Source organism: Panthera uncia, chromosome B4 (assembly GCF_023721935.1).
Source record: "Panthera uncia isolate 11264 chromosome B4, Puncia_PCG_1.0, whole genome shotgun sequence".
In the NCBI taxonomy this organism is placed as follows: Eukaryota; Metazoa; Chordata; class Mammalia; order Carnivora; family Felidae; genus Panthera; species Panthera uncia.
In genome coordinates this window covers 96,567,974-96,582,901 of record NC_064809.1, presented here as the reverse complement: position 1 = coordinate 96,582,901, position 14,928 = coordinate 96,567,974, and the positions used below count along the sequence as shown (strand labels likewise).

Genomic DNA, 14,928 nt, shown 5'->3' with positions numbered 1-14,928 from the left:
CCATGTGATTAAAAAGCTAGATGAAAGATTAAACATACTAGATACAGTCATTGATGATATTAAAAGAGGAAAAAATAGTGAACTTAAGGTATAGCAATAGGACTCTTTGAAATTAATCATAGAGGGGAAATAATCAAGAGAGAAGAAAACATCAGTCAACTATGGAAAAACTTCAAGTGGTCTTCTACATGGGTAACAACTCTGAAGGGAGGAACAAGTGAGAATGGTAAATATTTGAAGAAATAATGGCAAACATTTTTCAAAATTTGATTTAAACCATAGACCTACAGTTCCCAGAAGCTTAGTAAACGGCAGCACAAAAAGCATGAAGAAAACTGCAGTGCATTATTATGAAACTGCTGGAGACCTGTAATAATGGGAAACGGTTTAAAGGCAGTCAGAGCAAAAAGACACATTAAGTACGAAAGAATAAATAAAAGATTATAGTAGATTTCTAGTTGGAAACGATGCAAGTGAGATGACAGTCTCACTTTTTAAGATTTTTAAACTTAGAAAAACAAAACAAATACACAAAAAAAATCAGTACATAGAATTCTATTCCCAGTATAAATAGCTTTCAAATAAAGGTGTATTTTTTAGATACTCAAAAGACACTTAAAAGAAAATGCTCAAAAAGTTGTCTTTTGATCGAAATGTGCATAAATAAGAACTAATCAATAAAATATCAAATATTTACCTGTGTGTAATGGCCACAAACTTTGGAACATGATAGGGTATTATAATCATAAAATGCAGTTTCATTAAACCAAGCAATAACAGCAAATCTTGGTGAAAATATGCTGAATCCACCTAGCCAGATATTTTCTCCAACATATTGAAAAGTCGGATGACATCCATAGGATTTTGATAAACAGGAGTTGTGTTTGAACTTGCACTTGTTTGCCCACGCTTTAGCAACCTGCGCTAAACCATCATCCCAAGACTGAAAGAAAAGAATTTAAATTCAATTGTGCATGTTTGCTTGGATTAAAGTTATTCTAATGATTGTAATCAATTCAACTTTTTAAAAATTTATTTTAATAAAAAATATTTTTTTTGTATCATGTTTGTAGTTAGTCATTATTTTTAGTTCTGCTTCAGAAACATTTAGTACCCATTCTATGACAGTTTATCTTTGTATTTCCAATACCTCGCAGATGGCCTGGTACAGTAGAGGCACTCAACAAATGCCTCTTTTGAATGTGATTTAAATAAGCCAAGAGGGGCGCCTGGGTGGCGCAGTCGGTTAAGCGTCAGACTTCAGCCAGGTCACGATCTCGCGGTCCGTGAGTTGGAGCCCCGCGTCAGGCTCTGGGCTGATGGCTCGGAGCCTGGAGCCTGTTTCCGATTCTGTGTCTCCCTCTCTCTCTGCCCCTCCCCCGTTCATGCTCTGTCTCTCACTTTCCCAAAAAAAAAAAAAAAAAAAACGTTGAAAAAAATAAATAAATAAATAAATAAGCCAAGAGTTCTTGGTTTAGTAATTCAGGTCATGAAAATATATCATAAGTGAAAGATGAATACCCATTCATAGTTAAAAAGAGAAAGTGCCTCTTAGATTGCTAGGAATAAAATGTTTTTAATTTGATTAAGAATATCTACCAAAACCAAAAACAAACAAAAAACTCTTCCATGGGCATCAAGATATAATGGTAAGATATTGAAAGCTTTCCCCCCAAATTGGGAATGTAACAAGATGTCTCATTATTTTTATTTAAAATAATACAGGGGACAGGACACCTGGGTAGCTCAGTCGATTGAACAATCAGCTATTGATTTCAGTTCAGGTCATGATTTCGAAGTTCGTGACATCAAGCCCTTCATCAGGCTCTGAACTGACAGTGTGGAGCCTGCTTGGGATTCTCTTTCTCTTTCTCTCTGCCCCTCCCCTGCTCTCTCTCTCTCAAGATAAATAAACATTAAATTAAAAAAAAAATAATAAAACAAAATAATAAGGGGGTTAGGTGGTATAATAAAATATGTGAGCTATAAATACATAATAAAAAAGATATGAAATGTATCATTATTGGAATCTATTATTATTCATACATAACAAGACTGGGTTACATAGAAAATTCAAGTGAATGCACCAACAATACTGTATGAAAAAAGTGAAATTATCAGTTCCAAATGCTAGGAAAATACAGAAAATTGTATTTCCATATATACTTTAGAAACAAATAGCTTCAAAGATAACAAATATATAAAAATATATCCAATAAATGACATAAAAAATCTGTACACTGAAAAACTACAAAATATCACTAAGATAAATTTGTAAAGACTTAACTAAATGAATAGATATAAAATGTTTATGAACTGGGACAGTTAATATTAGAGAGGATTGGATATTGAAATTTAAATAATTTCTAAAGAAAATCCACATAACTTTTTCTTTTTTGGTGGAAATTGATTTCAAAATTCAAAGTAAGTCTTTGAATATAGACAGTATTTTTTTAATTTAATTTTTTATTTTTTAAAATTTACATCCAAATTAGTTAGCATATAGTGCAACAATGATTTCAGGAGTAGATTCCTTAGTGTCCCTTACCCATTTAGCCCATCCCTCCTCCCCCAATCCCTCCAGTAACCCTCAGTTTGTTCTCCGTATTTACGAGTCTCTTCTGTTTTGTCCCCCTCCCTGTTTTTATATTATTTTTGTTTCCCTTCCCTTATGTTCATCTGTTTTGTCTCTTGAAGTCCTCATATGAGTGAAGTCATCTGATTTTTGTCTTCCTCTGACTAATTTCACTTAACACAATACCCTCCAGTTCTATCCACGTAATTGCAAATGGCAAGATTTCATTCTTTTTTATTGCTGAGTAATACACCATTATAGTATAGATATACCACATCTTCTTTATCCATCCATCCATTGATGGACATTTGGGCTCTTTCCATACTTTGACTATTGTTGATAGTGCTGCTATAAACATGGGAGTGCATGTGTCCCTTTGAAACAGCACACATGTATCTTGTGGATAAATGCCTAGTAGTGCAATTGCTGGGTCGCAGGGTAGTTCTATTTTTAGTTTTTTGAGGAACCTCCATACTGTTTTCCAGAGTGGCTTCACCAGCTTGCATTCCCAGCTAAGACAGTCTTTAAAAAGTAGAACAAAGCTAGAGGACTTACTGTACCAGATATCAAGGCATCATAAATCTACATACATACTCTATATAATTTCAATTGTCCTGAATTTGTTATTTTCATTTTATGGCTCAGAATATGGCCAATTGTGGTTAATGTTCCAAGGCACTTCCTAAGAATGTATATTATTTAGTTGTTAAGTGGAGTGTTCTTCTGTAAATGTCATTAGATCCTAGTTGGTTAATGGTATTAGGTTCTTCTACATTCTTGCTGATTTTCTGTCTGCCTGTTGAGAGAAGAGTGTTGAGATTTCCAAATATAATTGGGAACTTTTCTATTTTTCAAGTTGTATCAGTTTTCCTTCCTATATTCTAAAGGTCTGTTTTTTAGGGCATATAAAACTTTAATTAAAATTTCTTTAATGGATTGATTGTTGTATCATTATGTAATGTTGTTCTCTGGTAATTTTCTTTGCTCTGAAATCTACTTTATCTGATATTAATAAAGCTACTCCTACTTTCTTTCTTTTTTTAAGAAATTTTTTTAATGTTTATTTATTTCTGAGAGAGAGAAAGAGAGAGAGCATGTGCGTGCACAGAGAGAGGAGAGGGGCAGAGAGAAAAAGAGACACAGAATCTGAAGCAGGCTCCAGGCTCTGAGCTGTCAGCACAGAGCCCAAGGCAGGGCTGGAACTCAGGGACCTTGAGATCATGACCTGAACCTAAGTCAGACTCTTAACCAACTAAGCCACCCAGGCGCCCCTATAAAGCCACTCATGCTTTCTTTTGATTATTATTTATATGACATGTCTTTCTCTAACCTTTTGCTTTCCACCTATCCAAATCATTATATTTGAAGTGACTTTCTTGGTTATAGCATATTGTTGGCTCACATTTTTAAAAAACCCATTCTGATAATCTGTTTTTTAGTTGATGTATTTGGACTATTTTACATTTAATGTACTTATTGATAAGTTAAAGCATAAGTTTACTATTTTATTGTTTATTTTTTATTTGGTCCCATTGTTTTTCATTCACTTGTTTCACTTTTCCTGCCTTCTTGTGAACTATTTGAACATTTTTTAGAATTCCACTTTGATTTATACATACTTCTTTTTAGTATATATATATATGTGTAATTTTTAGAGGTTGCTTTAGATATTACATAACTTATGTAACTTGTCACGAACTACTGGTGTCAGCATTTTACCAGTTTGAGTGAAGTATAGAAATATTACTTCCATTTAGGTTCCTTTACCACTCAGTCCACCAATACTATAACTGTCTTAAATATTTTTTCTACATGCCTTAAGAACCATATCAAACAATATTATAATTTTTGCTTCAACTGTCTAACATAATTTAGAAAACATTAAGGAAAAATGGTTTCTTATATTTACCCATACTTTTACTTTTTGCTTTTTTCTTCACTCCTGATGGTCCAAGAGTCTTGTTTCATCATTATCTTAGTGTTTGAAGAATTTCCTTAGCTATTCTTTTAGAGTGGGTCTGCTTATGACAAATTATCTTAGTTCTCCTGAATCTGAAAGTGTCTTAATTTCACCTTCATTCCTGAAGTATATTCTCCCTCTGGGTAGGATTCTTGGTTGACTATTCTTTGAAATTGAAATTGAAATTGAAAATGTTGTGCCACTTCCTTTGGGCCTCCATGGATTTGGATTAGAAGTTTGATGACCTTGAAATTGTTGTTTTCCATTAGGTAATGCATTGCTTTTTTCCCACTGCTTTAAACATTTTTCCTTGTCTTAAATTTTCTAAAATTTGATTATGATGTATCTTGGCATGAACTTCTTTGAATTCATCACATTTGGGCCTCACTCAGATTTATGTCCATGTTTGTACCCAAATTTTGGAAGTTCTCAGCCATTATTTCTTAAGATGTTTTTTTCTCCCCCTCCCTATCTTTCTCTATTCCTTTTGAGACTCCAATGACACACATAGATATTTTGTTCTTGCTTTATAGATCCTTATCTGTTCACTTTTTCCCTTTGGTCCATTTTCTCTCTGTTGTTCAGATTTTGTAATTTCTATTGTTCTATCTTCAAGCTTACTGATTTTTTTTCTTTTGTCATTTTCATTCAACTGTTGCGCCCATCCAGTAGGTTTTTTTTAAGTAATCTCTACACCCAACATGGGGCTCAAACTCATGACCCCAAGATCAAGAGTCTCATGCTCTACTGACTAAGCCAGCAGGTACCCATCCAGTGAATTTTTTATTTTGGTTATTATATTTTTCAGTTGTAAAATGTCCATTTAAATCTTCTTTATAATTTCCTTTTCTTTGCTGATACTTTCTATTTTTTCATTTGTTTTAAGCATTTTTATAATTCCTCTTTGAAGCATTTTTATGATGAGCCCTTTAAAATTCTTGTGAGACAATTCTTATGTCTCTGTCATCTGGGTGTTGGCGTCTGTTGTCTTTTCTTATTCATATTGAGATTTTTCTGGTTCTTGGTATGATGAGCGATTTTTCATTGTGTGCTTAACTTTTTGAATTTTATGTTATGAGACTCTAGGTTTTATTAAATCCTCCTGTTTTCGCAGGTCTTCACTAAAACTGCTCCAGTGGGGAAAAAGGGACACCACGTCTTTATCACTTGATTGGTGGGTGAAAGTCCAGACTCCCCACTCTTACTAACCCTGTAGGAGGGATACCTTGTTATTACTGGAAGGAGATGGATATCCAGGTTCCCCTTTTGCTTTTGCTGACATCATCATCCCACTGGGAGAGTAAGGGTTGCCTTTTTATTACCAGGTAGGATGAAAATCTAAGCTCCCTACTCAGCCTCCACTAGCACCATGGGGAGGTGGTTACGAGGGACACTTCATTACTTCTGTGTGGTAGTGAAAGTCCAGGTTCCATAATTGGCCTCTTCAGATACCATCCTGGCTGGGAGGGAAGGGGCACCATATTATTGCCTCATGAGGGCGAGAAGCCTCCTCTGACACAACACTGGTAGAGAGGAGGTGGGAGGGGTCCCTTACTAGCATAGGTCAAGGATGATAGTCTAGGCTCTCCACTTAGCCTTTGCTAAAAAAGATAGGAGGATTGTTGCTTCCCCTCCCCATCCCCATATTTGTCCAAAGTTGGATGGTTATCAAAGAAAAGAAAAAAGAAACATTTCTTCCTGACTAGGTTGCCCTTTTTCTTTGTCAAGAGAGAGCAGACTTTTCTTGAGGCTTTTATTTTCTGTATCCATTGGCATTTCTGGGATTTAGGCTTCTGTCATATCTAGTCCAATATATACAGGAGTCAAAGAGGAAATACACGGAGCTCACTTTGTGTCATTTCTTGAGTCTGGAGTCTCTGGCTACTTTGCTTTTTTATCTCTCCAACTTTAAGAGTCTTCTAGGGGCACCTGGGTGGCTCAGTCGGTTAAGCATCCAACTTCAGCTCAGGTCATGATCTTGTGGTTTGTGGGTTTGAGCCCCACATTGGACTCTGTGCTGAGAGCTCAGAGCCTGGAGCCTGCTTCGGATTCTGTGTCTCCCTCTTCCTCTGCCCCTCCCCCACTCACAGTTTTTCTCTCTCTCCCTCTCTCTCTCAAAAATAAAGATTTAAAAACATTAAAAAATATCTCATATATATGTCATATATATAATATGAGGTTTTTATCTATATTTAATGGGAAGGATAGTGCACATGGATATACTCCATCTTGTCGCTAAGATGATTTCTTAAGTTTTTTGTTCATTGTATGTTCCATTCCTATCTCCATAATTCCAAAAAGGCATTCCAAGTAGGTAGACAGACATTCTGTAATTCTTTGCCTCAAGATTTTTGGCATGCCAGAAAGTTTAAGTAGCTAAAAATAAAGGGGTGCCTTGATGGCTCAGTCAGTTAAGACTCCAACTCTTGATGTGGGCTCAGGACATGACCTCACAGTTCCTGGGACTGAGCCCTGCATCAGCCTCTGCACTGACAGTGTGGAGTCTGCTTGGGGTTCTCTCTCTCCCCCTCCCTCTCTTTCTACCCCTCTCCAGCACTCCTTCCGCTCAAAATAAATAAATAAACTTAAAAACAAAAAAGGAGGTAAAATTAAAGGCTACTGCCAGTATTACAATCACAGCCTTGAGTATACATCAAGATTTCAGACGGTAGCGTGGTGGCCTCTGGAAAGTAGAATATCCAACATGGTTCTCCCAGCCTCCATCAGTATTTCTGTGTCATTGGACTGTGTTGGGTGCATGTCCAAACCCGGAAGGGTAATGATATTGGCATCTCAATGGTGACTAGTTTGGAAGGATAATAATGATTATTGACTTGATTACTTAAGATGATTCACCTATCTTTTGGAACAAAGACCCCAGGTTTTTTGCTTTTTGTTTTTTGTATAACAATAGGGGGAAAGGAGTCCCCAGAATGTTTAAGATCACATTTTTAATCCCCTTGTCAATGTGAGGACTAAACATTACAATTAGGGTAATTTAATGGTAATAAATGAATGACATTTCATTTTCATTTTAAGATTGTAGATTTAAATTCATACTACTAATTTCATTGGTTAACTTTCTACATTTTTTGACACTTTAATCACTCATATTCCTTCAAACTACAAAAATTGTTACATGAAAGTTTGTTTACAGTAGCCAAGAGAGACTTCAGCAGCTCTCAGAGGACAGATCATAATTTACTCTTCTGAAAAAATGACTAGACTGAGTGATGAGTTCTCATATACCACCCTTCACCAAAAATTATACATACTTGAAAGAGGTAAGATACCACAAGGACAGAGCCTCTATTTTTCTCACAGCCACTATAAGACAGATGTAATTACAGAATCAAACAAACAATAAATCGGCAATAGCAAACAAATGTTTTCAAGCCAGGCCTTCTCACTTATATTCCTTGCTAGAAACCAATTCATTCCTTTTCCAAGATATTTCAGTTTAGCTATAAACTCTGGAAAGCTTTATCTCCTCTTATGCGTGTGAAAATCCTTGTCTTTTGCCTGAATCATTGAGAGGTTTCTCTATTTTAAAAGAAAAGGAAAAAAAAAAGAAAGAAAAGACCAGCTTAAATCTGGTATATATTTTTAAAGAAAATATATTAGTTAAAACATAGTTCTAATGTAGAATAACTTGTGTCAAGTCATCCCCTACCCAAAGTACGGTACAAGTGAAAATTATTCTATCATTCTAATTAAGACCTAGTCTTAATATACAAATGATTTGGGATGAGGACTGGGTGTTGTATGGAAAATAATTTGACAATAAATTATATTTAAAAAAATACATATATATATATCTATATATATATATACACACACACAAATGGTGAACACAACATCTTTGAAAGAACAGGAATTAATATCTGATGGCAAAGGAATTATATCCATTAAAAACATGTATTGCAAGTCAGTTCAAACATGCATAGTATGTGTATAAATTGTAATGATCTAGGTATATGTATAACTGCAAAAATCTAGTTGCATTTTGGAATTCTCAGGAACTCTTTGAAGCCCATTTTTTCCCCTGATTGAACAGCATAATTAAAAATCTTTCTTGGGGCGCCTGGGTGGCTCAGTCGGTTAAGCGTCCGACTTCAGCCAGGGTCACAATCTCGCGGTCCTTGAGTTCAAGCCCCGCGTCGGGCTCTGGGCTGATGGCTTGGAGCCTGGAGCCTGCTTCCGATTCTGTGTCTCCCTCTCTCTCTGCCCCTCCCCCGTTCATGCTCTGTCTCTCTCTGTCTCAAAAATAAATAATAAACGTTAAAAAAATTAAAAAAAATCTTTCTAAAAAATATTTTAAAAGGGGCGCCTGGGTGGCTCAGTCAGTTAAGCGTCAGACTTCGGTTCAGGTCATGATCTCATGGTCCCTGAGTTCCAGCCCCACATTGGGCTCTGTGCTGACAGCTCGAAACCTGGAGCCTGCTTCAGATTCTGTGTTTCCCTCTCTCTCTGCCCCTCTCCCTTCATGCTCTGTCTCTGTCTCAGAAATAAATAAACATTAAAAAAAATTAAAAAAAATATTTTAATGACACCTTAGATCTGGTAATGCTTTCATCTAAAACTAAATTGCTATTAAGTCTCTAGTTCTATGGGAAAAATTCTATCAATATTCTGCCTTAACTTGTAAATAGAAGACTTTGACATGATTGTAGACATAAATTTTAAAAAGCCCAATCACCTGTTTTCTGCCTAGCCTAAACTCCAGTACACTCTGCAAGCTCTCCTGACCACAAGCCCTCATATTATGAAGTCCATCCATATCACAGAAGCTCCTCTACACAAGGAAGAATAAGAAAACCTACTAAGAGATTCTTCCAAATATAAACTAAAAACAAAGAGAATTATAATAATTTCATATGGAGAGTTCCCACAATATCTTTTTAAAAATATTCTTATATAAACATGATGCTTCTACTAGTGCTATGGCAAGAAACAGTATATTGTGCATAGAGTTGAGGGTGGGAGAATGCCTGGATGTTGCAGTGTGCTACTGAAGAATTTATGCTATATATGGATGATATAAAAAAGAATGATACTGAGTAATACAAATAGTATAACAGTCAATGTTCAAAATTCCTGAAAGGATTATAAGAAATGATGCCCATAACAAAAATAATACTTTATAAAATCAGATTTATTGAGGTATAATTGATATGATAGAACTTTACATATTTTATGTGTACAGTTTGATGAGTTTGGACATATGCAAACACCTACGATAGCATCACCATAATCTGGGTAAAAGACATAACCAACACCTCCCAGAGTTTCCTTGTGTCCTTTTGATGTTGTTTGTTTGTTTTTGTGGTAAGAATATTTAACACGAGAGTTACCTTCTTCACAAATTTTGAAGTGCCCCATACTATATTGCTAACTATAGACACTATGCTATATGGCAGATTTCTAGAACGTATTCAACTAACATAACTGAAACTTTATACCCTTTGAATAACAATTCCCCAATACCTCAAGCACCTCACCCCCAACCCCAGCATTGTCAGCACAGAGCCCAACGTGGGGCTCAAACCCACGAACGATGAGATCATGACTTGAGTCTCAAATCAAGAGTCAGACGCTTAACTGACTAAGCCACCCAGGCACCCCAGGACTTTCCTTTTTTATGGCTGAATAATATCCCATTGCATGTATATACCACATTTTCCTTTTCCATTCATCTATTGATGGACCCTTGGGTTGTTTCTATATCTTGGCTATTGTGAATAGTACCACAGTGATCATGGAAGTGCAGATATCTCTTCAAGATCTTGATTTCAATTTTTTGGACATACACCCAGAAGTGGGATTTCTGGATCTTGGGGTAGCTCTACTATAATTTATTAAGCAATCTTCATACTGTTTTCCAGAACTGCAGCACAATTTTATATGCCCACTAACCATGTACAGTGTTTCCAATTTCTTTACAACCTCACAAACACTTATCTTAAATTTTATTTGTGTTATTACTAGTTGCCTCTAGGATAAAGATCTGCAATTAATAAGAAATGCAATTAATAAGATCTGCAATTAATAAGAACAGTGGTCTGAATATAAATGCCATATTAATTCAACAAAAAAAAGGGAAGAAATGAGAAAAAAATAACCTCTTACTTTATAATAGCAAGAGAATCAATAGATAGTTATTCTTCACATTGGTAAAGCAATTATCCAATGAATGACTTTGGGATCTCTGGTAATACTGCAGGTCAATGAGCTAACCAGGGTAAGGGTCCCAGCAAGGGACCCAGGGTCTTGTCTCAGCAAGAGAGGTTGAATCCAATTCACCTTCTTTCCAACTTGTGCCACTAAGGAATTAAATTGTTAAGCCACTAAAATTTCAGGGTCTATTTTATAGGACAGCCTAGACTAGCTTCATAAAACTTACTACTCAAAGTAGAGTGAAGCCATAATAAAAATCTAAACTTAAACCACCCTGAGACCTAAGTAGGAAGGATTCCTGCTGTGGGCCCAGATTTTATAGGACATCACATATTACACACACACACACACACACACACACAGGGTATTATAAAATGAAAGATTCTTCTCATTCTAACCTTAGCATATGTTCAGTGTGACCCACGACACCGACATGTTTTTAAAACAAAAGGCATTTATATGTGAATGGTAAAATAGTTTGTGAATATTGTTGCTGATGATGTAAGAGACAGACACTGCTTCAGAGTCCAGGGAAGATTTTAACTATGTTAACTCTTAGGTAAGAGAAAAGATCAACTTGTCAAATCTTTTAAAGCAACATGAAAGCAGTGGATTCTTACATAATATAATATTGTTTAGCAGAACTACTGAAGATCTATTTCCTTCCTTCTCTCTTCATATTCCCATTTTTGGGGTAAGGAAGACATTTTTCAATAGTAACAATTTCCATCACTATTAAGTAGGGGTAAATGTAGATCTGTATGTTACCTAAGTGAAGCATGACATCAGTTCTTTACATTGGCCACTAGATGGACATGATCACCAGAATGGTGAATTTTATATTTATACAAATATACAAGACTTAAATTTTCCAAAAAAAATTTCAATACTTAAAATCGTTATTCACCCATTAGACTTTGCCTTTTAATTTTAATAGTTTTGATTATTTCAGAAGTAAAAATTTAGTTACTGATTATATAAATGAAAATGAGCAAAATTATTCTGATTAAATCCAAATCTGAGCAAGGTAGGTGAAATCCCTGAAACCATACATTCTTTACTAAATAAAGATTGAATTACTGAGCAAACAATGAGATTGTATGTAGGTTTCCATTTTTATTCTTCCTTTAGCCCACAAATGTTGGTGGTAAGATTGCCTGAACCGTGTGGGGAATTTAACAGTTAGCTGGCAAGCAGTGAGGAAACTTATGTCAGAGGCAGGAATAACAGCAATCCATGTGATTCAGGGCCAAAACATCTGAAAAAATGTGATCTATAACACAGAATCATGAGTCCACTGAGCTTGAAGCTCTAAGCAGAGATTGGAAAACAAAATAGTGGTTGTTGGTTGCAGTATGGGTTCAACACGATATTTTAAGAGTAAAAAACTGGCCAGCTTGGAGAAAGAAATGAAAGCTAGAGTCAAGAAATGTGGGGCTTTTGAGGCATGGAAAAGAACTGCTTCTATATAGCATATAATAAGATATGAGATCTTAAAAGACTTTGAGAGACTAATGTCATAAAACTTTCGTGCGATTAGGGCAAAGAGGAGATGAAGAATGTGACTCCAAGGATATCTTCTTAAGTGATTAAAAGGTCCTTAGCAAATTAACAGTTGAGGATGTACCCATTTCCCCAAAAGTCATATTTCAGGATAACTGGCATTAAGGTGAACAAGAAAAGCACCAAAGTGAGAAAACAAAGAAAGACTTGAAAATTTCTCCAATTGGTACTTTAAGTGTGGGTATTGGTATTTGGAATTGATTGGGGGCATATAGCTGAAAGACCTTCAGATTTTTTGAGACAGATGTATTCCCAAAGATATTGTAAACTTGTTATGAAAAAAGCCTATGAATAACTTGGATCTTAAACTTCCATGGGCAGAAAGCAATCTGAGAAGGTTATTGAAGGGGCTGACCTATGCCAGCCGACCATGTCTCCTCCCCTTGAGTAACAGGACTCCGACCCTTCCCCAGCCAATCAGCCAAGGCCACGACCCTTCCCCAGCCAATCGACTGAGGCCACAGCCATTACCTCACCAACTGCCCCTAGACCCCTATAAAACCTTTGTGCTTTTGAAACTCGCTCTCTCTCCCCGGTATCTCACCGCTGTGTCGGTGCAGGTAAGAGATTGAGCTCGAGCTAGCTCGAATAAAGGCTCTTTTGCTTTTGCATCGGACTCGGCTCCCTGGTGGTCTTTGGGGATCACGAATTCTGGGCATAACGGTTATGCCCAGATGGTATATTTCCCAATGCCCAATTCATTTTGGCCAAGGAGGATGGTGAATAAGGAAGAACATTTTAGAGGGAGAAGATAAGATACCACAGAAAACAATGGACAAGGGAACTCCTACTTCCTTAATCAAAAAAACTTTTCTGACCTCCAGTATATTAGGTATGAATACTGTCTACTATCTAAAGATTTCATAATCATTCTGAACCAACAATTGCTGTGTGGTTCCTATTCTTCCACTTTCTCAGTAGAAGTGTTTGTTACGGTTATCTTGTCTTGTGTTGCCTTTGAATATTGTTTCTGTGGAGGACAGATAGAGGCACTAGGCCAAGAGTGTTCACAACTGACTTTGTTGGGTTGTTGCATTCTACTCAGAGATATTAGATTCAGATTCAGTAACTAAACAGGATATTGGGCTTATCCTTTGGAGGAGGACTTGAACTTATTCTGTTTATGGGATGGAAGGAATAAGTAAATATCTGATGACCATAAAAGCAGTCTGTGCTAGTGATAGTTAATGCAAGCATGCTAGGGTCATCAGACTAATTCTGGCCAGAGGGACCTGAGTGGGAATGACATATATCACCTCCAGGTCTGATTATAAAAATACATGTACAGCCCTCTAGCTTTCTCAATGGTGACTCTGAAAAACATATGTTGGCATGATGGAACCAAAATAAAATCAGCCCATGGCACTGCACGAAGAAGTGATGTGGAGAGTGGTCCAACCAGTATTGGACTTTGTGTGAGTGAGATACTAAACCTATATTGTTTAAAGAATTATGCTAAGTGAAACGAGCCAGACAATGAAAAAACAAATACTGTATGATCTTACTTACATGTGGAATCTAAAAAAACAAACTCATACATACAGAGAATAGATTGGTGGTTTATGGATATGGGGGGGTGAAATTGGTGAAGGAGGTCAAAAGGTGAAAACTTCCAGTTTTAAGGTAAATAAGTTCTGGGGGATGTACAGTAAAGCATGATGATGTGACTATATGCAACCATACTGCATTGTATATTTGAAGTGGCTAAGCTATTAGATCCTAAACATTCTCATTACAAGAAAAAGAAATTGTAACTATGTGAGGTGATGGACATTAACTCAATTTGTGGTAATCATTTCACAATATACATATACTGAATCATGTTGTATACTTAAATACAGTGTCATGTCAATAAAAAAATGGGGAAAAAAACGCCTGTGAGCTTTCAGGTTTCATTTGTTAACACAATAGTCTATCATTTCCTGATAAATATAGAAATTGATATGAGAAATGAGGTACTTAGTTTTCCTTGATGATTCAGTAGTGGAAGACTGGAGAAACTCCTATTAAAGTCCCAGCCAATAGTTAGCACTTCTGCTTCTGCCCAAGATGGAATAACAGGACTAGATTTACTTTCCCACTTGAAACAATAAAAATAAAATATATGAAACAACAGGTGTCGGCACACATAACATCAAGCAAAGAAAGACCAGTGCTCCCTGACAGGGAGACCGATAAGCTAAACTTCAGCCTACTGCCTTGAAAGAATTTTCAGGCTATAAAGGAGTACCAGGTAAGAGAGACTTGCATAGAGAGAGAACTCCAAAGATGTTCAGAGGGTCCTGCTTGGATATTTGGCAGAGTAGTGATTAGCACATGCATATGAGGAACTTACCCAAGACCAGGGAATGAATCACTCAAAAAGATAAGGGAAATATTACCTAATGCTCACCCAGTCCTGGGAATAGTGCCTTTTTTCACTAGCCAGACTGGAAAAACCTCATAATCTTGGGAATTATGTAGAGTACTCAGAAGGATCTTGGCTTAATTGTGGGGGATATTTATCCTAGTCTAAACTACGGCTTTTGTGCAGCCCAACAAATCTTAAAAACGAGTCTAAAATGGATCAAAATGCCAAGTAACATGAATGCATGCCAGGAAAAAAATCCAGAATATTTATAGAAATACAAAAATAACCATCACCCAACAAGGT

General features: G+C 36.2%; 1 protein-coding gene across 1 annotated transcript in view; it reads right to left on the bottom strand.

Moving 5' to 3' along the window:
* The window catches only part of GLIPR1L1 (GLIPR1 like 1), a 36,630-nt gene that overhangs the window by 17,707 nt on the left and 3,995 nt on the right, over positions 1-14,928 (bottom strand). The window contains exon 2 of the mRNA XM_049627454.1: positions 698-943. Coding sequence (XP_049483411.1) covers positions 698-943 — 246 coding nt within the window. The remainder of the gene's footprint in view (positions 1-697; positions 944-14,928) is intronic.